The 24,918-nt window shown below is 42.2% G+C and overlaps 2 protein-coding genes across 13 annotated transcripts in view; both read left to right on the top strand.

The window, feature by feature from the left end:
• Positions 1-18,813, top strand: part of SOAT1 (sterol O-acyltransferase 1) — a 29,281-nt gene extending 10,468 nt beyond the window's left edge. For all 11 annotated transcript variants that reach the window (XM_040564977.1, XM_040564972.1, XM_040564981.1 and 8 more), the window contains 13 exons: positions 4,979-5,127; positions 5,215-5,274; positions 5,711-5,818; positions 7,722-8,004; positions 9,081-9,159; positions 9,828-9,909; positions 10,594-10,639; positions 11,769-11,898; positions 12,263-12,360; positions 12,858-12,956; positions 13,415-13,550; positions 14,245-14,390; positions 15,232-18,813. In XM_040564977.1, coding sequence (XP_040420911.1) covers positions 4,979-5,127; positions 5,215-5,274; positions 5,711-5,818; positions 7,722-8,004; positions 9,081-9,159; positions 9,828-9,909; positions 10,594-10,639; positions 11,769-11,898; positions 12,263-12,360; positions 12,858-12,956; positions 13,415-13,550; positions 14,245-14,390; positions 15,232-15,288 — 1,473 coding nt within the window. In that variant the 3' untranslated portion in view covers positions 15,289-18,813. The remainder of the gene's footprint in view (positions 1-4,978; positions 5,128-5,214; positions 5,275-5,710; positions 5,819-7,721; positions 8,005-9,080; positions 9,160-9,827; positions 9,910-10,593; positions 10,640-11,768; positions 11,899-12,262; positions 12,361-12,857; positions 12,957-13,414; positions 13,551-14,244; positions 14,391-15,231) is intronic.
• Positions 18,814-19,048: 235 nt separating this feature from the next.
• AXDND1 (axonemal dynein light chain domain containing 1) overlaps positions 19,049-24,918 on the top strand; it is a 23,806-nt gene continuing 17,936 nt past the window's right edge. For both annotated transcript variants that reach the window (XM_040564966.1, XM_040564965.1), the window contains exons 1-8: positions 19,049-19,072; positions 20,478-20,636; positions 21,147-21,328; positions 21,700-21,800; positions 22,468-22,594; positions 22,994-23,079; positions 24,226-24,282; positions 24,424-24,529. In XM_040564966.1, the coding sequence (XP_040420900.1) occupies positions 20,540-20,636; positions 21,147-21,328; positions 21,700-21,800; positions 22,468-22,594; positions 22,994-23,079; positions 24,226-24,282; positions 24,424-24,529 (756 nt within the window). In that variant the 5' untranslated portion in view covers positions 19,049-19,072; positions 20,478-20,539. The remainder of the gene's footprint in view (positions 19,073-20,477; positions 20,637-21,146; positions 21,329-21,699; positions 21,801-22,467; positions 22,595-22,993; positions 23,080-24,225; positions 24,283-24,423; positions 24,530-24,918) is intronic.

The following is a 24,918-nucleotide window of genomic DNA, read 5'->3' as shown; positions in this document are numbered from 1 at the left end:
TTCTGACAACAGTGTGATTGTCAGCTAGCCTGTTCCCTTTTGACAGCTTGCAAATTTAGTGTTTAAAATGCTCTGTGACCTGCTACCCACTGAATAAAGGCATGTACAGCACCTAGCCTGTGTCTCACAGCTCCTGGTGCCCTGGCAGTGGAGATGGCCTTACTGAGCCTTGGTCCCACTTTTTTTTTCTCAGTGAGCAATGTTTTCAGAAATAGTATTGTTTACTTCTAACATCATCTACGTCTGTGTGAGTTGCCATTGTCTTAGCTTATGCTAAGGTGATTTATAGGCAAATTAATTGAAGTTAGCTAACAATGAACTGCACCCTCTTTGCTAACCATTGTTTCACGGCAGGCTTGTTCTTCAGGGCAAATTGTCCTGCACTCTTTCTTCATTTTATTGCAGAGAATTCCATGGTAAAGATGAAGTCATCTAATTGCCTCAGCCTTATACAGATATCAAGGAGTGAATACTTGTAGGACAGAAAAACTAACCCTTTGAGACTTTATTGCTTTTAAGTCTTTTCTCTCTCTCTCTCTCTATCGGTGGTAATTTAAAACAGGTAGCTATAGTGTATGTCAGTGGGTTCCACTAAGGGTGTACTGTTTGTGCTGAAGTTCCTAAAATTCGGCCCATGAGAGGGATAGTCAGCCCTGAATTTTATTTCATATGTTGTCTTCTCCAAGTGATTCTTACTGAGGGCATGATAGAGCAAGCCTCATATCTTTTCTCTTCAGACAAACACAGCTCTTGCAAATCACCGTTTGCAACAGATGCTTGCACAAGCAAGCTTTAAAGGACTGTTAAGCACATGGAGCTTTGTAAGCTCCAGGTTTCAGGGTGTACTAGCTGTATGCAAGCAAACAGCTTGATCTTGGATTTCTTTTGTCAGGAAAGTCTTTTCTTTCTAAATGTTTTCTGGCCACCAGGTTTGAGACATACTAGCCTGTAGTCAAGGTGATTTCTTATCCACGATAAGAATCAAAGAAAACCAGCAGGGTCAGTGGTACTTCTAATTATTCAAGTTGCTCCTGAAACACGGGGAGTTCAGGTTTTAAATGTTGAGTTTAGCAACTTGCAAATTTAAGGTGCCTCAAAGCTACAAACTTAGCTACGAGGTTAAGTAGAAACTTGCATCTGTTGCGGAATTCCTGGAGTGCCTGCTCTGGTTGTCCAGTGGTTTACACAACAGAAGCTTGGATTCCAGTTTATCCTTTAGGTGGCAGGTATCTGAGGCCTAGACAGATGCTTGCTTGAAAAGTGCTGGTCACTGACAGCTTGCATTGATTTAAATGGGAATTGTGGCTGGTAGGTGTTATTTCAATTAGGATGCCTTCATTGTATCTTGCAGTCCAGTTGGAGGATCTAGTCCTCTGTTAATCCTGAACTGAGTTGAGAATGGTGTCTGTCACTTGATCAGGGCTTAATGTTGTGATGTTTCAGTTACTGAAACAACTAAACCTGTTAGGACTAAGATGAAAGGGAAACTCTTGTAATTTTCTCTTTAGCAGCAAGCTACAGGGTTATTTGGCTCAACTTTCTCTGACTTGTGGCCAATTGCTGGCCAGCTTCTGTTATTTATCGCATAGCATTTTTTATGCTTGTTCCCCTTCTTGTCCTTCTTGTTCTTGTAATGATCAAATTCTTTTAATTGGAACTTGATGGTTACAGGTGAGTGGATCTGCCCAAATACTTGTCTAAAACTTCAAGTGCAATTTAGGAAACTCTTGTTGAAGTGTCCTGAGTTAGGGGACACTACAAGGCCAGCTGTGTGCATGCACTCTGTCATTGCGTAAGCTGGTGGGAGGTGCGTCCTCTCCTCTGCTGTTTCACTTCTTTGGTGACTGAATCACCTGGCTTGTTGAGCGCTAACAGTTATTCTGGCAATTTCTCAAATCAACTGCCCTTTGATTTGTAGTTGTAATAGAAGCCAATATAGTGTGATACGTTGTGTGGTTTTGTTGTACAGAATTACGTTTACTGTAGGGTCTGTGCTCCAGATGTATTTTATTTAATGAGAACTTGTATCCTGTTTTCCCAGTCCAAGCACATGCATATGTTGATGTTGGCCCTGGAGGGTTGTGTTAAGAGGAGACAATCTCAGTAGAGTGCTAGCTGAGAGGGAAGAGGTAATGAAATAATTTTTCTTAAACTCTTGCTGAGAGGCAATTAGGCTTTAAAAAAAAAAAAAAAGGACGGGGGAGAACTTAAAATAAAAAGACAGGTTTTGGTAGGAATGAATAGTGCTTTTATTTTGGCATGGAAATTTGTGCACTTCAAGAGGAGTAGGAATTTGTATTTTTTTTTGGTAGGCATATGTGCGTGCATGGTATAAAAGCATGCCGTGACAGGGAGCAGCAGGGTCTTCTGTTACAGGCTGTAGTTCCAAAGTACTCAACTAACTCTTCCTATTGTTTTTAAAGGAATAAATCACTTTCTCTGCAAGAGAAGCCTCTTCTGCCTCCCAGAAAGCAGTATGTAAGAGTAGCCAGCTCTGAAGAGCTGTTTCATTAAGTGCTGGTGAAGTTTGTTTATTCTATATTGGCAGCTGCCAAATAGGGGACAAATATTTTTATTAAGTTAAATATTAATCTGTTCCTTCTCCTACTGCAGCTTCTGTTTCAAGAGATCTCTCTGAATCTGACTGCTGTGAAACAGGAAGAATGTAGAGTTCTGGCGTGGCTTGACTTCAGGGCCTTCTGGTTTTGTGGTCTCATTTCAGATTATTTTGTATTTACTGCAAGAGTTAAGCTTGGCTGTTTGGCTGTCAGTTGCATTAGACAACAGCATTTTGTATGAATACAGCATCTGTTAACAGGTTTTGTTGGCCCAAAAACTCTGACTGAAGCGGGCTTTTTAGATGAGCTTTTGGTGCCTACTTCCTTGTTCTATTGGTCTTTGTGCCAGTTCCTTCTTAGCAAAAATAATGCTGCTTCAGCTTTCTTTAGCGTAATTGTTAAGCGCTGAAACAAACGTCAACTGACAAATGAGTTCAAGCATCACAAATGCTGTTCTGAGGGAGCATCATTTGTGTGCACAACTTCCAGGCTCTTTCTTTCCCTCCTTGAAAATAGATTTTTGTTACTTTTCAGCCTTAAAGATTAGAGTAAACGCTGGTAAGGAATTCTGAAGGTATTTAGAGAAATGTGTTTTTTAGAGCTGATGATCAGTGGGAAGGCTAGATGAAATCATACTTAGTTACCATGTAGAAAGACTTGGGCCTTGAATCTGAAGGCAAACTGAAAGTCCAATGCAAAAGGATGGTCAGACAAGTGCTGCTAATAAACACTTGCATTTAAAAACAAACAAAAAACAACCATTGTATACAATTAGGCTAGTAGTCCTATGAGCTTTCTTGTAACTTGCTTATCTCCTGTGCTGAAGATAACTATCTGGCTTCTGAGGTGCTAACAGTCTTAGGATCTTGTGGTTGCCCAAGGTGTCACTGAAATACAAGTGAACATGTTTCTTTTTTTCTCCCCCTTGAGGGAATTAATTTTTCTAATCATAAGAATAACATTTAAGCTACTGTGCAAATCTAGGGTTTCTCTTCGCAAATAAAGAGCAAGAGAATTTGTACTGTAGTGAAGAGCTATCCTGACTTCAGTGTAACATTTTCTACAGAAATAAGTACTTTTAAATATTTCATCACTCAGTTTCTTTTAAACGCATCTTGTTTTAAAAACTCTGCCTGGGGTGTGGGAGGTCAGGTCTTTGAAAGCTCATGCTGTGAGGCTAAAGAGAGCACATTGAACTATTTTGTAGGCTGGAAAATAGGGGAATGAATCATACACGCTAGTCTTTAGGCAAGACAAAAGTGATACGAAAACAAGGCTATAATCTTAATTCTGCATAGTTTGTCATTTGAAGATGAATTTTAGTCCTAGTCTGGATAATTTACTTAAACCTCCCAATAATAATCTTTTCCTTTCTTGAAGGAAACTTTTTTTTATCAGGTGAAGTAAGCAGTCTTTGATCAGGGTGGCCTGTGCCTCATTCACAGCCAGTTATCACCTATTTGTGGTCTACCAGTGTATTTTTCCAAGAAAGTGGTAGATAAGGAAGATGCTTGTGCATTTTTTTATGAACCCTTAGAAATGAAGAGCTCTAGCAAACATAGATGCTTCCCAAGTTTTCTGATAACTTGAGGAGGTGTTGGGAGGACACGAATATGCTGAAAATGGTACAATTTGGTCCTAACTGGCTGTATTAGAGAAAATAACTAACGTAAAGCTGCCTGGGAACATAGCAGATTATTCTGGGATGTTTGTTCCCATTAATTCTTTAACTTCAGTATTTTTACCTACCATTTTTCTCTCTCATAGCACTAGTCTTAATGCTTAGCAGTGTGGCCCTGTTTTGTTGCTTTAGGGAAGTCTTGGAGTGTTCTGTAGTTTCAGTGGTACAGAGAAGTTTTTATTTGAATAGCAGTAGAAGAGCGAAGGCAATATTTCTTCCTTCGCTCATATCTTTGAGATCATTCCTGAATTAAGGTATGAAAAATTCAATGTTGATTGTTTACCCACAAGCATGAAGTCACTTTTTTCCCCAGTAGCACTAGATTGGCTAAAATGTAAATCTTGTTTGCACTTGTTTTTGTGCGGTAGGGATGTAACTGGTTAAAAATGAGAAACGTTTTGTGGGTCTCATGAATTAAGTTTAGCTCAGCTTCCTTAGCGCCATAAAATGTGAAATACCTGCCTCTCCAGACACACATGAAGGTGAGTATGTTTGCTTTGTTCCTGTGTTGCATCTGATAGGGAAGACAAACATCATTCAAAGTCCTGTGGCCTGAGGTGTGTGAACAGGCCTGGATAAGCCCCTGATCTTGTCCAAGTTGGCTCCAACTGTAGGGCAATGGTACAGGAATATTTTCTTGATGCCTTTTTCTGTCCTGCTCTGGGATAAAAAGAAATGTAAGTCACTTATGACATATATCTGGAGACTTAAATAACATGCTCTGTTTTCACTATGTCAGCAATTGAAGCCGGTTTTCATGAAGGAAGTGGACAGTCACTTCACAGAGTTTGTGAACAGTTTGGTGGCAAAATCAGCATTCCTGGACTCCTCATCTTCAGCCTCCCTCTTCCCAGCTTCCTGCTCTGAGAAGGAGCTACATAAAGCCAAGTAAGTCAGTTCTAGGCTTGTCCTGTAATATGGTTGTTTCCTGAAATCCTTATTTGCTTTTTTCTTGAACGTTCTCCTTGTTTGCAGGTCCTTGAGAGCCCCTCCAGAACATGGGAAGATATTTACTGCGAGGAGGTCCCTCTTGGAGTGAGTAGTTCAGCTTCACCCTTCCCATTAAATTGACTGACTGAAAATACCCTTGATAATAAACAAGCTAGCCCTTGCTTAGAGGTACTCCATTTCCCCCCACTCCGTTTTTTCCCAGCATTCAATCCCCCTTTGACTAATCTGCCTAAACTTCTCCATTTCTTTCTGAAACATCCAGCCTACAGCTTGCAGGCTTCCTCTAATGTAAATATACAATCCCTCAGTACCATTGAGATAATAGCTAATTATCCTTTGTCTGAAGATAAAGGAAAGAAGCGTCTGACATGCAGACTGGCTTTTAAATGGTGTTAACTGCAGTCTCTTGAATTGGAATGGTGATGTCTTGTTATCGTACTATGAAATGCTTTGAAAGCAACATACTGGAGGTGTGATCTGCTATGTGGATGGCATGGTAGCATTTGAATCTCTTCCTTAGTGAGCTGTTTGAAGTGAGTCACATCAGGACGATCTACCACATGTTCATCGCTCTTCTCATCGTCTTCATCCTCAGCACGCTTTTAGTAGACTTCATTGATGAAGGAAGGTAAGAGTGCTTTGGAAAGACAAGGGCCGGGGCTGGGAATTGCTTGCTCCCAAAGAACCAGAGCTACACACAAACTGCAGAATGGAGCAGGAAGGAATCCATCCTTGACCTTATTAGAAGGGGGTGTTCAGCTTGGTGTACTTCAAATATGCTGCAATTCCTGTTGAGGGGATATGGAAGCTTCAAATAAAATTATCTAGCCGTCAGGAAAATCCTATGGACAAGTGCTTTGTTTCAATACCAGTAGTGAAACAGCAGCCTTCAGCTGCTTGCATTGATTGGAGGACAGTGTTTTTGAAGAAAATACTTTAAATACGTTAGCAGTCCTTTCTCTGTTTAGAAATTATAGTCCTGGAATGCTGTACTTGTGCTTAAAAATAGAACTTTGTTTATCCTGTGGAAGAATCTCAAGGATATTTGCACAGCCTCTGTTAAGACTGTTCTTTGAAGGTAGCCAGTTCTAAACAGGATTGTGAAAGACTGCTTTCCTCATGCTTGCTTGTTGCTTTAAATAGTATCTTTTTGGCAAGCTGTGTCTCATGTACACAAGTAGGATTACATGTTGATCTTGCTGATTATCTGGTCTTCAGTGTATAAAGCCAGAGCTATGTCTTGATTATAATTGTTGTCTTGCTTGTCTAGGTATAAGAGCAGGCTCATACACTACTGAACATCATTTAGCTGATCCTCACTTAACAGCGGTATGCATTTTGGGGGAAAGTCGGCAGTTACTTCTAAAATCAGCTGAAGGACTGGGTTAGAATCTTAGAATCATTTAGGTTGGAAAAGACCTCAGATCATCTGGTCCAACTGTTAGCCTAGCACTGCCAAGTCCACCATTAAACCATGTCACTAAGCACTACATTTACAGGTTTTGGAGACCTCTAGAGATCGTGACTCAGGCTGCCCAGGGATGTAGTTGTGACAATACTTCACAACCCTTTAGTAAATAAATTTTTCCTAATATCCAACCTAAACCTCCCCTGACACAACTTAAGGTCATTTCCTCTTGTATTATCTGTGATTACTTAAAAATTAAAAAAAAAAAAAGAGCTAGATCTGATAATTTAGATCCACTTTGCAATGAGCCTAATGGATAAGAAAAAATTAATTGTGTTGGTGTACTCTGCATTACCTATTCCTCTGAGCTGGGTTTAGAACAGCTACTTACGTGTAAGAGTAAGCACTGGTGACTTTGATGGGCTGTACAACTGAACATCTGGGCTTTATGTTTAAGTTTGATTAATGAAATAAATTACTCAGTGTGCATTGCTTGAATATATTCACATTGACCACCCAATGACTGTAAGCCTTTTGTGTGACTTCTAAAAATGAATCAATGTGGAATGTGTACAGTTCTCGCAAAACAGAATTAAATTAGGTTTGAGTGCTAGGTGCCTATGGTGATGTGTGTGTGGGGAGCCTCTCTAGATGTTAAACTCCTGAGAAGAACTGATTCTTCATGGATTAGTGCCGTCCTATGAGTGTTCCCCAGAAGCTCTTTTGGATCCTGATTCAGCAGTGCATCATTCAGTCACATGCTTTTTATTAGTAGGGATGAGCTTGAACATACTCTCAAAGCACATTCTCATCTTAAAGCTGAACTTAAGCCCTGTGGGATTTGAAGGTAAGCCGTTCCTGACAGCACTGATGGCATGAGTCCTTTAGCTTTTATTGTCTGCTGTGCTGGTGGGTGGTCACTTACACCTACCACGGACAGCCCTGTTTCTGAGCTGAAAACTGTCATGGTCACTTCTACCTAGTCTCTCAAATAATGGTGTTCTGACCTTTTGTGAAGGTCATCAAGTAATGATGATCTGACCTTTCACCACTTAGTGAAGTGGAAGCATTTCCTAATGAAACAATGGACTCTGAATATTGTCTCTTCCCTTGTGCCTTTCAGGCTGGTCCTCGGATTTGATCTCTTGGTTTTCGTTTTTGGAAAGTTCCCGGTTGTCTTCTGTACTTGGCTGTGCATGTTCTGTGCCACGGTTGTCATTCCATACAGCCTTTTCTTCCACTGGGCCCAAGGTTACTGCAGCTCCTCCCATCGTGTAATCCGCTCTCTCTTCTATGGGATGTTGTTCACGCTCTTCCAAACAGTTGGGCTTGGGTTTGGGCCGACCTATGTTGCTGTATCATATGCCCTGCCTCCGGCTTCCCGTTTCATTGTAATACTGGAACAGGTAGGTGCCTATCTATTACCTATGGCTCTACTGAAGCTTCTTTTCAAAATAAAAAGGGTCCTTTTTCCAATGGGGTTAGGTGTTTCTTTCATTCATTAAATTAAGCCACAGCTGTGGATGGAGTTAATCTTTGACTTAAACACTTACTTGTGGCAGGTCTAATGAGGAAAAACTACTGATAGCAAACTTTCTTTTGATGTGGAAACCACTTTTTTATTTTACCCTAGGATTTTGCAGGTTGTTTTTTTTCTGAACATGCTTCAAGGCTGAAATTGTATTTATTTCTAGTTGTCTTGTGGATGCTAAATGCCTAAAAACAAGCATAGGGACTTGTGCTGAAGCTCACCAGGAAGCTGTTAACACTCCTCTTTTAAATAAAGGTACATAGTCAGCGAGTGATTCCTCTTTGTCTTGTAGACAGAACTTTATTGGAAATGGAATCTTCTTTTTCTAGAGCGGTGGGAGGGATATGAGAGTTTGTGGAGAACTGCTTAAACAGGTTAATCCAAGGATGGTCAGAGATCAGTGTGTAGGCCTGAAAAATTAAATTTGGACAAGCCTTCCTTTTGGTCCTTAACTTTAAAAAGAAACAAACAAAAAAACCCTGCATGGCAGCTGCAGATCTATAGGTGGTACCACTGTATTTTAGCCTAGTCGTCGTTGCTGTAGGACATTTTTAACTTTAACAGCACAGTTTCAGGACTTTGGAATGTACTGGCCTATTGAAAGGGGTAGAGTTTTTTACTTCCCTTTTACTAGCCAAAGTTTTTGGTTAGTTGGCTAGTGGCTTACCGGTCTGATTTGGAATCCCTGCATACACCATATACGGCAGTCCTATGAGTATAAATGAGGTGTGTTTTGACTCTTCTGAGTCATGATTGCTACAGCTTGTTTTTCATTACAGTGTTTTAAATTCCTGACAGTTAAACAGGCTTGTGGGTAGAGGAAGCAGCTCTTTCCTGGTAGGAGTAAATTGGAGAGGAGCCAAGATGCTAAAGGTGTTGCCCTAAGATGCTGGATGCAATTTTTGTTGGGAAGTTAGTGAGTATTAAGGTGATGTTCTCTTAATATTACAGGTTCGTCTGGTTATGAAGGCTCATTCATTTGTCCGTGAAAATGTACCTCGAGTCCTGTCATCTGTAAAGGAGAAGTCTAGTGAGTAACTTGCCCTGCTTTTTGCTGACAACTGTGTATAACCAGCTCTTGCTTACCCTCCATTGCTCTGAGCTGGTGTCATGAGTTGGAGAGAGGTAAGATTTGAGTAGATCACCCTGGATGGGGAGGTGATGATGCTCTAGGATGGTCTTCCACATCATAACTTCAGTCTGAACCTTTTCATTTGGTATTAGGCAATAAGCCAGACCATTCAGGTTTGTCTTGCTTCAGGACTCTTATTTCTGCTTCTAGGATCAGTATGTAGAGGGTGCCTGCACACACCCTGTTCAGTGCTCTAGTGAAATGACAGCAATTCCAGAAGAACATCCGAAAAGCTCTCTTGGTGATGTTTGCCAGAGCTGAACACGAACCCCTGTTTTGATACGGGCCGTACAGTTCCTTCTTCCTTAGGAGAAGAGGAAACGTGATATCCGGGTGTTAGCACTGTACTGCCTGTTAGCCACCCTGACCTGTTAGCTGTGCTTTACAAGGATAATTCCTTCTGATATGTCTAGTTTGCTTTATCCCCTGGGAATCCCTTACCCTTAGTTCTAGTCTGGTCTTTTTTGAGGTGATGAGAACTGTATGTTGGGAGAGGGCACTGGGGAAATGAAACCTTCGGTAAGCAAAAAGATTGAAGAGTTTTCTTTTCTCCTCTCCCGTTCTAGGCTCAGTACCTATTCCCCGAATTTCTCAATACCTGTACTTCCTCTTTGCTCCCACCCTCATCTATAGAGACAACTATCCCAGGTAACGTGAGCAACACTAGTAGAATGTTAAAGTAGTCTAAGAACTGAAGCCAATATTAAGGACCCCTTGATGTGATCTGTTAAGTTAATGAATTAGATCTTTTCTAAAGATGTGGTTAAATCTGTAACCTGGAAAAGACAGGATGTGGTTATGGAAACTACACTAATAATATTTTTTAATTTGACAGTTCGTTTTTCTTTGGGAAGTGCACAGGATGTGAAACAAATGAACTTGTTACTGAATATTGTTGTATCCAGTTCCCGCAGCAGGCTTGTGCATTGCTTCATGCGGTGTTCATAGAAAGCCCTACCTCTGAGTTTGAGGAGGTAGGGCGAAGCCTTTGAAACTGGGAACTCACCAACTTTTCTGTACTTTGTGTTGAACTTTGATAGTGTCAGGTCAGCAGTTTTGTGACTATCGGGCAGATCACCACCTCCTGGGTGATTGCGTAATACTGCCCTCGAGATACTTTCCCACTTATGGGATTGCCATAGTTGTCCTGCTGTGGTTGAAGGTGAGGAATCAGCAATTTGGTCCAGGCATCTCTTGATGAATGTCAAGAGATTAAGAACCTTGAATTCTAAGAAGTCTTTTTCAGAGAATAGATCAGTAAAATATGTAATTGAAAGGAGGATTTTGCTGCTCTGAAGTCCTATTTAGATGTGACACTGTCCTTTTTCCTAGGAATCCCATGGTAAGATGGGGCTACGTAGCTACCAAGTTTGCACAGGTGAGTAATACAGCTTTCTGAAGAATGGATTTTCAGAGGTCATTTAAACTGTGTTGCTAAACACTTATCCCCTTGGCACTAAGTTGCTTCAATGTGTTGTGGGCTTACTGGAAAAGAATACTTTTTAGTGATTGAAAAAAAAGATAATGATATTGTTGAACTAATAGTTGTGTCAGAAATAAATAATCCTTGCTGAAAAAAGCCTCTAGAATTATTTTCTTGAGCAAGCAGACTCCATTCTATACAAACAAAGCTGTGCGTAGGGGGAGCAATATCCATGCTCTGTCACTCTTTCTTCACACTGACATTGCATTGTAATGCACTGGTACAGCAACTGGTCTGCAGATATTCAAACCAATTTTGAAATAAGAGGCCTGGAGTTCAGTGCTTATTTGAGCTCAAGTCTGACCTGATTTTCACTTCAATGTCAAAGGAGAACCTGTCTGGGCTGCAAGCTTCAGTAGCTTCTTGTGGATTTGTTTCCAAGAAATGGCTTTGTATGACTGAAACTTTTATTTTAACACAATGCATTCCTGTCTTTTTCTTAAACAAAAAATCATAGGCCTTCGGCTGCTCACTCTCACAAAAGAATGACAAAGCACACACCTGGTTTACAGGAGTGTTTAAAGCAGTGGCATTTTGACTTCAACTTTCAGAGCAGGGATTTGTAAGCCAGGGAAGGGCTGAGGTGGTTTGGCTTTTACTATCTCCTTTGGTATAAGAGTAAGTTTTAATACTAGATATAATTACAGCATATATTTTTCAATTATTTCTAGACTTGTCCTGGACCTAGATCACAAAGCACTTTGCCCACTTACTTTGGCATTGACATGAGTCTTTTGTGTCATGATTTCTGAGTTGATAGGACAAGTAGGAACTTGCAACTTCTGTAGTAGCAAAAACTAGTAGAAAAGTTGATTATTTTTTTCCTTCCTGGCTGTGAACACATTCCAGAAATGGCTGCTGTTTCAATTTTTGACTAGACCGTTACGGAAGCTCATTAGTAGCATAGTAAAATTATACTTTGACTTGTGCTGGCAGCTGCTGTTCCTGTGTTCGTCTCTTCTAGAGCTGTGGAGTGGTAATGTCTTAATTGTGCTTTTCTCTTAAAATCGCTCTTCTGTTTCAGGTGCTTGGTTCACTTTTTTATGCCTACTACATCTTTGTGAGACTCTGCATTCCTCAGTTTCGCAATAGTAGCCAAGAAACCTTTAATTTACGAGGGCTGGTCCTCTGCATCTTCAACTCCATTCTGCCAGGTAAGACCTGGATCCATAAGTAACTATCTTTATGGGAGAGACAGAAGGGAGGGGAACTGCTTGATACAAGCTATATTCACAATGGGCAAAGATGCACAACGGAGATCTTGTGGGGAAACTTCAGTGTTAAACTTCAGAATTGAGAGTACAAAATAAGTTTGGTTTTTGAATTAAGTCTTCAAAGCCAGATTCTAGGCCCTCTTGCCCTCTGAAATAAGAAACTGATATGGTTTTACTTTTTTTTGTGTGGGTGGCATAAAGCTCATGTGTCAGTGCCTATCAGAACAATTGACTGCGTTACATGTTCCAACGTGTAGCTGAGTGAGAATACTACAAAATCAATCTCACTCTGTCTTGCTTCTAGGTGTACTTATTCTTTTCCTGGTCTTCTTTGCCTTCCTTCACTGTTGGCTTAATGCATTTGCTGAGATGATGCGCTTTGCAGATAGGATGTTCTACAAGGTAAGAAACAGGAGTTACAATTTATAAAGCATGCGTTATAAAGCTTCTAAACCAGATGCTTTTGTCATGGAAAGGAAAGAGAAGGAAAACAGAAGCTTTTTCTTAATGAAGCAACTACAGTATTTTGCTTGTTTTATTCTGTTAGGGCTCAAATTTGTTGCTGTGCTTGAGAACAGTTTGTATTTTTACTTGGAAGTTTGAATGATTTGTGGGGCAATACATCTTCCCTTTGCATGAACAGAACCACCCACCAGGCATACCTAATAGCTCTGTTAGCATTTTTTTCATCATTTCAGCCACTGCAGATTTAGACAAAACCAAATCTTGATAAACAGAGGAAAATGTTCAAAGTCCAATGGAATGTATTATTTCATGGTGCAAATCGTTATATTGCCTTGGTATTATTCCGATCAAAGTTTCTTCTTGATATTCTAGAATAGACTTGTAGAATGGGTTGTGCTGAATTAGATTTAATACTCTTTCAACTGTGCTTTCAGGACTGGTGGAACTCCACATCCTATGCAAACTACTACCGAACCTGGAACGTGGTAGTACATGACTGGCTCTATTACTACGCATACAGGGACTTCCTTTGGGTGAGTAACAAGACAGTGCATTTTTCCAGATGTCCCATCACTGTCCATTGAGAAGCACGCGACTGGCTTGCCTCTGCTGGTTTTGGGTAGTCACTGTACTACTTAGAGTATCTGTTGCTCACTTCCAAGTCTGTTGGGTGCACAAAACATGGATCTGAAGCCTAGTCTCTATTTGGAATGTTGCGATTTACTCGGCAGTCTGAACTCATGTTCTATTTTGATGAGCTTTTGATGAGTTGTGCATGGGCTTAACCTGAGAACTCATGCAGGGAATGCCTTAAGAAAAAAGCATCTAAAATCCAAGGTGTTTTCTAAAGAATTTAGCACTTTATATATGTCACTCTGCAAGAGAAGGCCCCTTTGGCTAAGGCTGTTAAAAATTAAAAAATAAATTGAAACAACCGAACTAAAACCACAGCAGAACAGATTGTAACACTTGGTATTCTTCTGTCTTCCAGTTCTTTGGTAAGAAGTTCAGAGCAGCAGCTATGCTGTCTGTCTTCACGGTATCGGCTGCTGTGCATGAGTATGTTCTGAGCATCTGCTTCGGCTTCTTCTATCCAGTTCTCTTTTGCCTGTTTATGTGCTTTGGAAGTAAGTTCCCAGGAGAGAGTATGTGAACGGGCTGTGGCATCACTGATGTATAGAACTGTTTCTTGTCCAAGAGTCTGCAATTGGGGGGTCCAAAGCTTGTAAAAGGTTTTGTGCAGTTAAACTTGGGACTTCGACAAACAAGATATGGGTGGGGAGGAAGAGAGACTATGTATGATGCATACTACTGTTCATGTCACACCACACATATTTAGTAGCACTGCTTCCTTTTTTGCAAAGCCTTAGTTGACTTCCAACCTGCTGACATGCAGAATTCTTCCTTTTTTCAAGCTGTACTGTAAGACAAGTATTATTTTGGTACTGCAGCAAGGAAGAGCACACAAGTGAGGGCTCTTGCATTTCTTTTGATTTTGAGCTAGAATAAGTTAGGGGGCTTTAGAACTCTAGGCCACCTCTGCCAGTGTGCTTTGGTCACGTACATAAGAAATCAGTGTTGATCCTGAAGCAGAGGTATACAGCTGTGCCAGGTTGCTGGTGAACTTCTTTGAACTAAAGGTCAGAGTCGAGTCCGAGCATTTGCTCTAATGCAGTGCATAATCAGATTTTTGTGCATTACACCAGCCTCAGGGAACAGCCATGTTCTGGGGATGAAGTGGTGGAGAAGGGGAGTATCCACTGGTATCAGCTGGTTTCCAAGTAATTTTTCAGCTGCTTTTCTTGTTTCACCTCTTTCCAGTGGTCTTCAACTTCATCCTTAATGACCGTCGGAAGGGGCCCATCTGGAATGTGATCATGTGGACGTCCCTCTTCCTGGGCCAAGGTGTCATCATCTGCCTGTATAGCCAGGAGTGGTATGCCCGCCAGTATTGCCCTCTGGAAAATGTGAGTGACTGACCCTGCCCTGTGGGATAGCAGACCGCATGAGCAGCTTGCCCTTATTGCTGTGGGACGGGGCAGGAACTAATGGCACAAGCCTTTCTGACAGTCTGCTCTATTAGTTTATTAAGAGGTATTTATTTAAAAACCATAGAATGTCAGAAATCTCTTCTTAACAGAAGTGTTTTCCTTAGTACTCTTTGCTGACAGTATTTCACTTCTTGAAACTGAGGATGTTTTTCCCACATCTGAAAGGACATAAGGCACTACTTCCAAGTACATTAGGCCAGTCTGGCTGTGTGAATATAACTGTAGCACTTGGTCACTGAGGTCAGGAGAAACTTTTCTAGGAGGCCTACAAAAACTAAGCTTATTGTGCCTTTCCCGGACGAGTGTGGGTGGCAATGAGAATCAATTGCCTATAAATGGTCAGGGTTTTTTGTTGTACTCGCTTTCTCTGACACTTCCTTGGCATCAGACTTTTTCCTACATAAAAGTCTGTGCTGTGCTAGTTGACTTCAGTTTTAGCCAAAGGTGTGCGCAGGCAAACTCAATTTTAGGTTTCATTCCCACTTAAGAGATCGCTGTCATACATGACAGGCTCCATGGGGTGATATGCTACTAGATGGCACTGAGCTGATGTGTCAGAACCACAGGCAGGGCAGAAGGCAGGCAGCTCGTTATGGCTGTAACTAGACTTCTGTGCCTTTCAGTGGGGATAAGATTAGGGTTGTGGGGTATGAAAATGTGACTTGATCTTCCCTGTTAGCGAAGTTCGACTTCAGCAGACCACACCACAGCTGGTGGTGTTTGCCTGTGACTAACATACTGCCTCTCTGTTTTGCAGCCCACGTTCCTGGATTACTTAAAGCCACGTTCGTGGTCATGTCATATGCAGATGTAAAACTGATATGCTCTGGGCTGCATCACCACAGAAGATCAGAATCGTCCTCCAAGTATTTGGACCATTGACCTAACTCACTATGGACTTTTTCTAAGAGAAATTTTGCCTCCTGATTATTTGGGAGAAACTGTGTAATTTTTAAAAACATTACTGGTGCAACCCAGTTGAACTGGATTGCACCAGGCTTCATTGGCAGCATTTATTACATGCTGTCCCTCTTTGAGCCATTTCCATGCCAGTGAAATATTGAGCTGAAGGTGGAATCTACTGGAATCCTACTCATCCAGGGTCCCCCAAGTTGCTGCTCTTCTGGAAAACAGATAGACTAGTCAGATTTGCTAGTAGCTCATTTTTGGCTTCCGTCCATCTTCCTTAGCCATCCCTTTGCATTTTTTCTCATTTTTGGTAATGGGATGTCTACAGAACTTCTATTCTTTGTGATCTTGTCCGTTGCTGTGACACGGACAAGAGGCAGAGCAACAGGATATTTGCCTCCTTGCTGTGAAAATAGCCAAAGTATTCCTGGATGGCTTTGAACTGCATTCTATGTACGTTGGCTGCCTGGAGATTTCAAGTGGGCAGAGGAAGAGGGCATTGTCAATTTACTTGTGGCTGCATTGGAGACTTAGATCTTTCTATGTTCAGAAGCAGGGCACAGTGGGTGCAGTTTTTGTCTTTTTACATGGAAAATTTAGGTTTTCTCTGTATTAAGTTCCCAGCTGACTTTACAGCGTTTGTTTTTTTCTCAGAAGGCCCTTGTGAGTCAAGGAGTAGTTTTTCTTGTAGCTTTCCCTTTCTGTTCCTCCCAGATAACTAATTCTTTTAACACAATTTCCTTGTAAAAGAGCTCTTTCTTTAATTTGGCAGGTGCTTTAAGGTATACAAGTTAAGGCTTTCTGTAGTGAGAAAGATTTGAAATACTATGACTGACCTGTAAGAAAATGTGACTGACTTTACAGGTACATAGTGCATTCTCATTTGAAAGGGCTATGTCAAGTTCAACACCAGGAAGTTGTGGTGCCTCTTGCCAACGTGTACTGTAGCAGCTTCTAACGCTGCGGTGGGGAGTAAAAGTTCACCTAGCTGGAGTCAGAGCTGCTTTTCATCTGCCTGTCTGCTCTCCTCAAGGAGGTTTTCAGGTGAAGGTCAGTTTCCTAGATACTACCTTCCATCCTCTGAAGAGGTAGGACATCCTCCCACATGCTGCTAAAGGGAGAAGCATTAGGTGAATGTGGTGTTTCGGTATCTATTTATAGCAGCAGTTACCCTGCCTGTTGGGCAGAGCCCCTTCAGTTCCCTTACGTCAGATGGTAAGCACAGAAAGGGACTTATACAGGATTTGGGTCTGTCCGGTTCTAATGAAATTACAGCTTCTGTTATTGGAGGGGGTGGGTAACCTCATAATTACCTTTAACCTTTGTCACAGGAATTTCTTAATCACTCAAATGTTCCTAACTGGCACTTTTTACTAAAAGCTTTTCCTTACTGACCTACAGCCTAGGTATTGGATACCAGCAGTATTGAGACTGATGGACTTGTCTCCCAATCCACTTACGACTGTCCTTTGGGCTTCTATTTTTATTAACTTGAGGGGGAAAAAAAGGCAATTTCATGAGAGCTAGATGATACTTAAATTTGTCCAGGTCTTCAGTCTCCTGTAAGAGGAAATCTCACTTATCAGAAAGGACATTGTCAGGTCAACTTTGCCAAACACAGCATGTGCATATGTGGCTCTCCTCTAAAAATACCTCGTACCAGAACTTGTTTGTTGAAACAGCTGAATTGATTTCAAAGGAAGGAGTTCATGTATATAATCAAATGGGGCAGTATTAGTATATAAAATCTGGGGAATTAAATGGATTACTTTCCTCTTGTTCAGTTTGAATAATCCTAAATCTCTTTTACCTTATCCTTTGTGGTAGGAAGGGGTAGTGCTGGAGCAATTAACCAGTCACTCAACTCAAGCTTCCTTTTTTTTAAAAAAAAAAAGCTAACAAAACCAAACAAACCCTTTGGCCAAACAGCTCTGTCACTTCCTTAATATAGGATGAAATTCAGTCCGGTACTTTTGAGTTGTGGTGCTTGAAACACTTCTGTACAGATGTAATTGCACTCAGATAGGGTGCGGTGGATTTGAGACTTGATTTTTCTTCTTGATGCCTGTGTCAGGTCTTGCTACTATCTCAGTGTTCTCAAAAGGAGATAATCATGGCACTTTGTGCCAACTTGTAGTGTTTCCCTTTTAGCTGGCACTGTCATATCCGTAACGAAAAATATCAGCATTTACTGTGTCAGTGTCCTTAGTGTTTGAAGCCTGAAGGCTTGAGCACCTGGCAAGCAAAAGGCAACCAAAAAAGGGTGCCTAGCTGTTGGAACTTGTCTTAGTTCTTTGACAGTTTGAGGCTTTCAGCCTTGTAGATCAAGGCATCTGGCAACTGTGCTGTCAGGGAATTATTTTCACTTTCATGGGGTTTTTAATTGCTTCTGATTATAGGCTTCCTTCCATTTTTCTGAGAGTACTGGAGGGGAAATATGAAGTCTTTTACACATTACTTGTTTAATTAGTTATACCATGCTTGTTTTGAGAATTCCTCTTAGGCTGCGAGTACCAGAGCTGGCAGTGTGGTGTTCTGGTCTAAGTGAATGCTAAAGTTCACAACCTGCCGTTTTCAAATGCCCAGTAACGGTATATACTGTTCCCCGTGTTTCTTTCCAACACAAGAATTGTGAAGCTTGCTTCCATGGTAACTCCTTAAGTTTTGAGGTGAGAAGCTTCCAGCTTTCGAATGGCAGCCAGTATAGCTGCAGTTCATTGCTCAGTAACATCACAAGAATCAGTATTAATTTGGTGAAATATGTCCAAAATGGGTCCCAGTTCTCATGCAGAAAATGGTTTGTTCTCAAGAAGACAATCTGTGCAGTCTTCATGCCTGGTACATTCTTTTGGGATATTTTGTTTCCTGCCTTCCAAAACGAAGTAATCCTGTAGTTGAGCAGTTAACTGTATGCTATCCTGTGACAGCTGCCTGAATAAGGCACATGCTACCTGCTGTGGTGGGGGAGGGGGGAGATCCTAATGTCACTTTTAGTATGAAATGGTGTTGTTGACATGAATCAGTCCACTGGCTAACGGACAAGTGAACTGTTGAACTCCCACCTTCTGAACGTAGATGGGCTGGAAGCACGGAAGTCCAATGTAAGCGTGACCTGTGAGCAAGCTCCTGCAGGACCAGCTCTGCTCAGTGCCTCAGCCAGCTGAGCTCAGCCTCGTCTCTTCTGGTGCTTGTAGCTGGGCCAGCTCCCCCATTCCAGGGCGGAGAAGCCATTGCTGTGTCTTGATCTGCTGCAGTGGCAAGGAAGAGGTGTGCAAGCAGAGGACAGCACAGCAGCTGGCTCTGCACAGCCACTGTGTGCTGGCCCCAGCACCAGCGATTCCATGTATGCAACCTGTACCACGTTCTGTCATGCAGAAGAGCTGTTTATAATCTATTACAGCAGTTGAAATATATTTTGCTATTAGGGGAGGAAAAAATTGTCTTGGCCTGTTTCTTTTGCTGGTTGGTTTGGGAGGGAGAAGGGGGGGAGGGTTGCAAGAGGGCAAAGGGGAGTGGGCCTGGGTGCAGGGTGTAAGATGTGTGGGGTTGCTCTCCTGGGAAGGTGACTGCTATGGGGTGGTGTGGGGCTGGCCGCTTCCAGAATGCGGGGCACAGCAGTGGTGGGGAGAGCTCTGTGTTTCCGTAGTGATAGAACCACTGCGGGGCTGCCCAGGGGGAAGGGCTAGCAGGTATGGGGGGGCCTCTGCCGCTCCCCTTGTAGGGAGCGGGGAGCTGGTGTACTGTGGGGGTGGAGGACTGGCGGCCTGCAGCAGGGGCTGCAAGCTTGAGGGGTGTGGGGTGGCCTGAAGCTGAGCCCACAGCTCTGGGGGAGCCCCTGCCCTGTTCACCACCTCCATTAGATCAGGGGATGTTCTTTGGAGCTGGGGAGGAGCACAGGGAAGGGGATTATAGCTCTTGGAACAGGCCAGAGTTTCAAAACTCTCTCAGTTCAATGCATATTAAATTGGACCAACTGCCAAACATACATCATGTTGGTAATTTCTGCCTTTATTTTGGGCCTGAAGAGGGTTTGTGTGCCAAGAACTTAATGTGATGTCTTCCAGCTGCGCGCCACATGCTCTAAAGTCAAGTCTTGTCTGTGTCCTTAAGCTGTAGCAGCTACGCAACAGCGCCATTAATCAATCTTCCTATCCTTTCTGGGGGGAATATAGCGTACTGCCAAGTAGCGTTGTCAAAGAGGAGGGGAGGGTGGGGGGAAATCACTGCAATATTTTCTATCAGAAGTTTTTAGCAATTTTTTCTATTTTCTTCCCGAGAAAGCATTTACCTGACAAAGCAAGTTTACCTGACAAAGCAAGAAATGATTTGGCTGGCTGGGTTACTCTTTGGTTACACCTACATGCACAAAAGCATGTATAAAGTCAAAGAAATGCAGTTAACCTAACTGGGAACCAGGATGCAGCTGGTAACGAGGCCAAAGAATTTATAAAGAACATTGTGTATTGGCAAGGCTTGCTGGGGTGGAGGGTAGGCTTCACATGAGAGTTCCTGGAGATGAATTTAATGGAAAGATGAGTTCTTCGTTAGCAAGACATTGATAAGAAAAAGTGCTAAGACTAATAATAAGAAATTCAGTTACAATTAAACCTCTGGCTCAGTTGTTACATGTGTAAAAGTAGCAGTTGTTAGTTCTTAACCCATTTTGTAAATGGAAGAAGCAAGCACTCCCATGGTGGATGTAGTGTCTAGAGAGCAGAACTCATCTGGTGGTCTCAGTAAGTGCAGAGAAGTGCCATTTTGTGATGCTAAAAGTAAATAATTTGCTGAAGGTGTATTTGACTTGGATATAAAATAGCCACAGGCAGTTGTGAATCGAGCTGATGCCCTATCAGTCTTGGTTATGAAATACATTTTCTTGCGTCCAAGTGGATAAAAGGTGGGACTGTCCTGGTGCCTCCCTTGGCAGAGCCATTTAAGAGCTTCCTGTTTGGTATTGCCTTGCTGGAACTACAGCATCGGGTGTTTCTTCCTAACCAAACTACCTGCTATCAGACAGGCAACTTTTTTTTTTTTAATTAATAACACAAAAAACAGTGTTGTGAAGTATAAATGCGGGTTTAACTCCGTTTCTAGATCATTCATTACTGAAAATTTCCTTGGCTAAGCATTAAAAAAACCACAAGCACCTGTTCGCCATGCCCACCAATGAAATGCCAGCTCCTGGACCAAATGCAGATGGAAGAAAAATGAGCGGTCCCTTGTGTGCAGGACCTGTCAGCAAGGACCATTCAGGTAGGGCTGGGGTTGGAGACGGGGATAGACACCTGATGGAAGATGGTGTCCTTTCAGGTTCCCTACAACAACAACGATGCTTTTCTGGGAGAGCGTGTTAAGGTTAGCCTTTGTTTTGTCACTCCCTGATATTTCAGGGTGTTAATATTTTTGCAGAAAGCTGACTGCTAGCAATCCGCAGGAAGGGAAATGGATTTGCATAAATAGATAACTTAAGCTGTTTATAACATCCCTTGACACTTGTGTACCTGATAGCTTGGCATGGTCGCACTAGTGCTTCTGTCTCCTGTAGTTTGAAGGTAAGTGCTCTAGGCTTCACCGAAGATCTAAGAGCTGCTAAAAATGGGATTAGCTGCCTGTGTCTGACAGAATTGTTCCTGCTTTGAGGTAAGGGAGCAGGCATCTTCTCATGGTTCTTCTAAGTCCTGTATTTTATGAAGGTGTTTGCTTTCTCTTTCACCAGCAGAATAAATGTGCACCTACCAAATAAGTTCTGACATTATGTTCCAGCGATTCCTGTGTTAAGGGGCACATCAAGGATGCTTGACCACATGAGGCCTGTTTCTTCCTCCCTGGAGTACAGTTTTGTTCCAGAGGAGATTTTCCGAACCCTGGCCTGTGCAAGCAGTTCTCTCAGCAGTCCAGAATACTTAAAATCCCACCAAACAGTAAAAAACACAATGGGCTTCAGGGTAAGTGTCTCCACCTTCTGCTCTTTCTCTCCAGAATTGTCTCTTTATTAGGGGCACGTTTGTCATGTTGGCAAAAGGAAAGCATTGCCAACCTTGTTATACAAGCTTATCTTGCCTTCCCATCAGTTTTCTGATCACACCATCTGATACAGATCCAAAGTGCTGTCTTCCAGTGCCTGCAAAATGGTAAACGTGCTTACACCTTTGTGTTGCTGTGAACTCCTCGCGGCAACTGTTCTGTCCATACTGGTTTCTTTAGCCCCAAGACAGGAATAATTCCATGGAGCTTGTTTAGGCAGTCACTCTGACCTCTCCCACTCCTTGGCACATTTCTGGCTAAGAAGTGACAGCCACGTGTGCCTTGTCTGCAGGGCTGCCTGCAAACTCCAGATCGGCTTTGGCATTATCCTAATCGTCGGAGCAAGTTCAGACACCTGACAGACCACCCTGTCAGCTTGACAGGCGCTGGAAGGTAAGCAAAGAAGGGATAAGGAGCTGAGGGTGATGACAAGATGTTAGAGCTGGGAACGCAGATAGGTCTCTCCGTTGGTCTTTCTCATGGCAGGTGACTGTGCTGCCTGATGTGGCTGGATGAATGGACCAGCTATCCCGACTGAGTTTAGTCTGGAGACATTCAAGGGAAAGATGTTTCAGGAATAATAAATAAAAAGAGTTGCTAAATGAGCTCTTCTTGGAAGCATGTGTCCAAAGGATCCCAGACTTACTGGTGTATACTCTGTGATCCAGAGGGATTAAGAAAAGAAGCTCTTCTGGCTTTAATGGACTTAGAAGGGAATAGCTTTACACTTCTTTGTAAATAAGCATTGCTTAATAGCACTAGGAATCGAAAAATGTTCTGCTCTTCTACCATCTTTTATCTGATGTTGGGTACTTATGTGATAAGGCATTGGCAACAAGCATGAGAAATAGTCTTTGGCCAGTGATAGGCAATGTGAGATTAATCTGCCTAACAAACGTTATCTCATCGGGTTTTTTTTGTCCCAGAAGAGGGAGTTGTGGCTCTAAGCCTGACCTCTGACTAAATGGAACAAACTCACATGTGGTTTGGGCTGATAGCAAGCGAACGGTAGGTTGCCTTCAGGCTGGGTCAGTGAATAAGCTCTTTCCCTCTGTTTCAGGGATGTCTCTTACCTTTGTGATGTTGTGACTCGGCAGGAAGACAGGAAAATGATGGCTCTCAAAAGCTCTTTCTCTGAGAGTCATCAGGAACAGAGACGGAGCAGCCGTACGGTCCCAAGTAGTCCTGTGAGTGCTGCTGTTCAGTTGTTTTTCTCCGTGAAACACGAGGTGGGAGGAAGGAAATTTTCACATACATTCCCTGATGTTGTCATGGGCTGTGGTTTTGTTTGATTTCTGTACCAAAACAATCGTAATGTTTTACCTTGATCCTAAAGCTCATCAGTCCTCCTTTTGGTTCACAGCCCCTCAGTCATGCCCACAGTTCAGCATTAGTTATTTTAAGCTGCTTCCAGATGTAAATTATTTCTTTAGTGCTCTGAGTGCAAAAGGGAGAAACACCATGAAAAGTCACTGTGTGAGCTTTGCTCTCCAGGCTGCCAAAACTGTGTCCTCTCTGGTAAGGAACTGGGAATTTGCATACATCCTCAATGCCGATGTTTCATGCTCTCCCATTTCTATTCCTAGCAAGCAACCCTAGCACATAGTCTGGTTCCCAAGGAATTTCACATCGTGAAGAACAGGGGAGTTTTGCCCTTGAAGTACTTCGATGAGTAAGTGCTTTCTGATTTACCAGCATTTGTCCCCAAGCTGTGGAGCTTCCACTGTTCAGAATGAGGGGATAAAATGATGAGAGGCTGAGAGCACTGCAAAAAAATGCACTTCTTGCAGTTGGGGAGAGCACAAAAAGGGTGGTTTTCAAATCCCACACTAATGTCATGGCTACAGTCAGCCCTCCAGAGCAATGTGAGCCAACTATTCTTTGCCTCTACTGCTTTGAGAAGGGTAAAAGAGGATTTCCTGTACAATATTACTACTTCTCAAGAGTTTTTCTGTGGTTGAACGTGAATGTGGAAGCTGAGGTCTGGTTTGATCCCTTGAAATAACTTCTGGAAGTTGCCACTTTTCCTTTTTAGTGATTTTGATTACTCTGTTTTTCTACCTACCTTCTAGAATTGCTTTATGCAGCAAAGCTGGGTGGACGCAGTGTAGTTCTTGTTCTCACTGGAGCTTTTCCAGAAGAAATAAATGATAATTAAAAAATCTGACCATTCTAGTGGGTTTTTGTTTGTTTGGGATCTTTAGTATTTCAGGCTGTAAGTTTTGAATGGAATTTACCAAACCTTACCCAAAATGGCTACTGAGTACTTCCCATGATCTCTTCAGAAAACTGACTACATTTTAAAGAGATTTCGTCATTGTTCAAGGATTAAAATACCAGATCAGGAGTGAAATCCTCACAATTTGTTTGCCAACATGATAGAACATTATCTAATTATTTCAATAGTTTCCAATGACATGTGGTTCCTGTGGTGAATCTATGGGTGGCTGTGATGTGGCTATGTGGTGATTTTCTGGCCCCACCTGTAACTTTTAAACCCATTGGTGACTTTTTAACCAAGTCCTATGGAAAAGGGAGAGTTCTTAAAAGGACAAAGTTCCTGGAAGATTTATGCCATTAGTGGCAAGAAGGAGGAGCTCCTGTTGGTCTGTCACCTGTGGGAACAGCTGTAGGAGGTCTGATTCTTACCTTAGTCTCTGAATATTCGTAAGGAGCAATTGTGTAGGCAGTTTTCTGCCTCTAACACTGTGATCGGTTTGTGCATGGGACAAAGAAACTGAAGCAGAGGGTGAGATTGCTTAGCTACCACTGGAAGGACTGCTTTGTAATAAAGTTTTAACATTTATACTTGTTTCAGTAAATACACAACTCTGCTTGAAGACCATAAAAAGAAGCTATGGCTGTTTCCATCCATGTAAGTACCACCCTGAATGAAGTTGTTACTAGGAAACAAACAAACAAACAAACACACAACAAAAAACTGTTTGAATTTCACTTCCTGGGAAAATATACCATGCTGTACAGAATAATGATGCATCTCTTTCTGCTCTGTCAGGAAACCTGCTGGGAGGTTAGAAGTCATCCAGCTGATGGAGGCAATGGACAACATGTTGGAAAAAGCGGGAGTAGATGAGCTAATCAGAGTAACAGGACCTTCACAGGTGGATAACTCACTTGTACCCGGAAAAATAATATCCTGTTTTCCCCGGTGTTTACCTCTGCTGTGCTTAGGGTGCCTTCCCGCAGTTAGTTTCTGCCCAAGCCATCTGTCTGTATGTCCTGTCACAACTGGGGATTCCCCTCTTCAGCTTCTGTTCATCTTTATCTGATCCATGAAGAACAGTTAGCTTTCTGGTGCAGGAAGTTGCATTTCTGGCAAAAATGCCAGAAAGGGATGCATCTGGCATTACTATGGAGGAAAAACAGCAGTCTCATCTGCTCATTAGGAGATAGGCTGCTGTGGTAAAAAAAAATGGGCCTCTGAAAACATTCATATGCCTAAGAGAAGATGTCAAAAAAGCTTCCGTACTTTGCTTGGGTTTATTCTCTG

This window comes from Cygnus olor, chromosome 8 (assembly GCF_009769625.2).
Source record: "Cygnus olor isolate bCygOlo1 chromosome 8, bCygOlo1.pri.v2, whole genome shotgun sequence".
Classification (NCBI taxonomy): domain Eukaryota; kingdom Metazoa; phylum Chordata; class Aves; order Anseriformes; family Anatidae; genus Cygnus; species Cygnus olor.
Note: the sequence above shows the minus strand (reverse complement) of the source record. Positions and strands in the feature narration are given on the sequence as shown.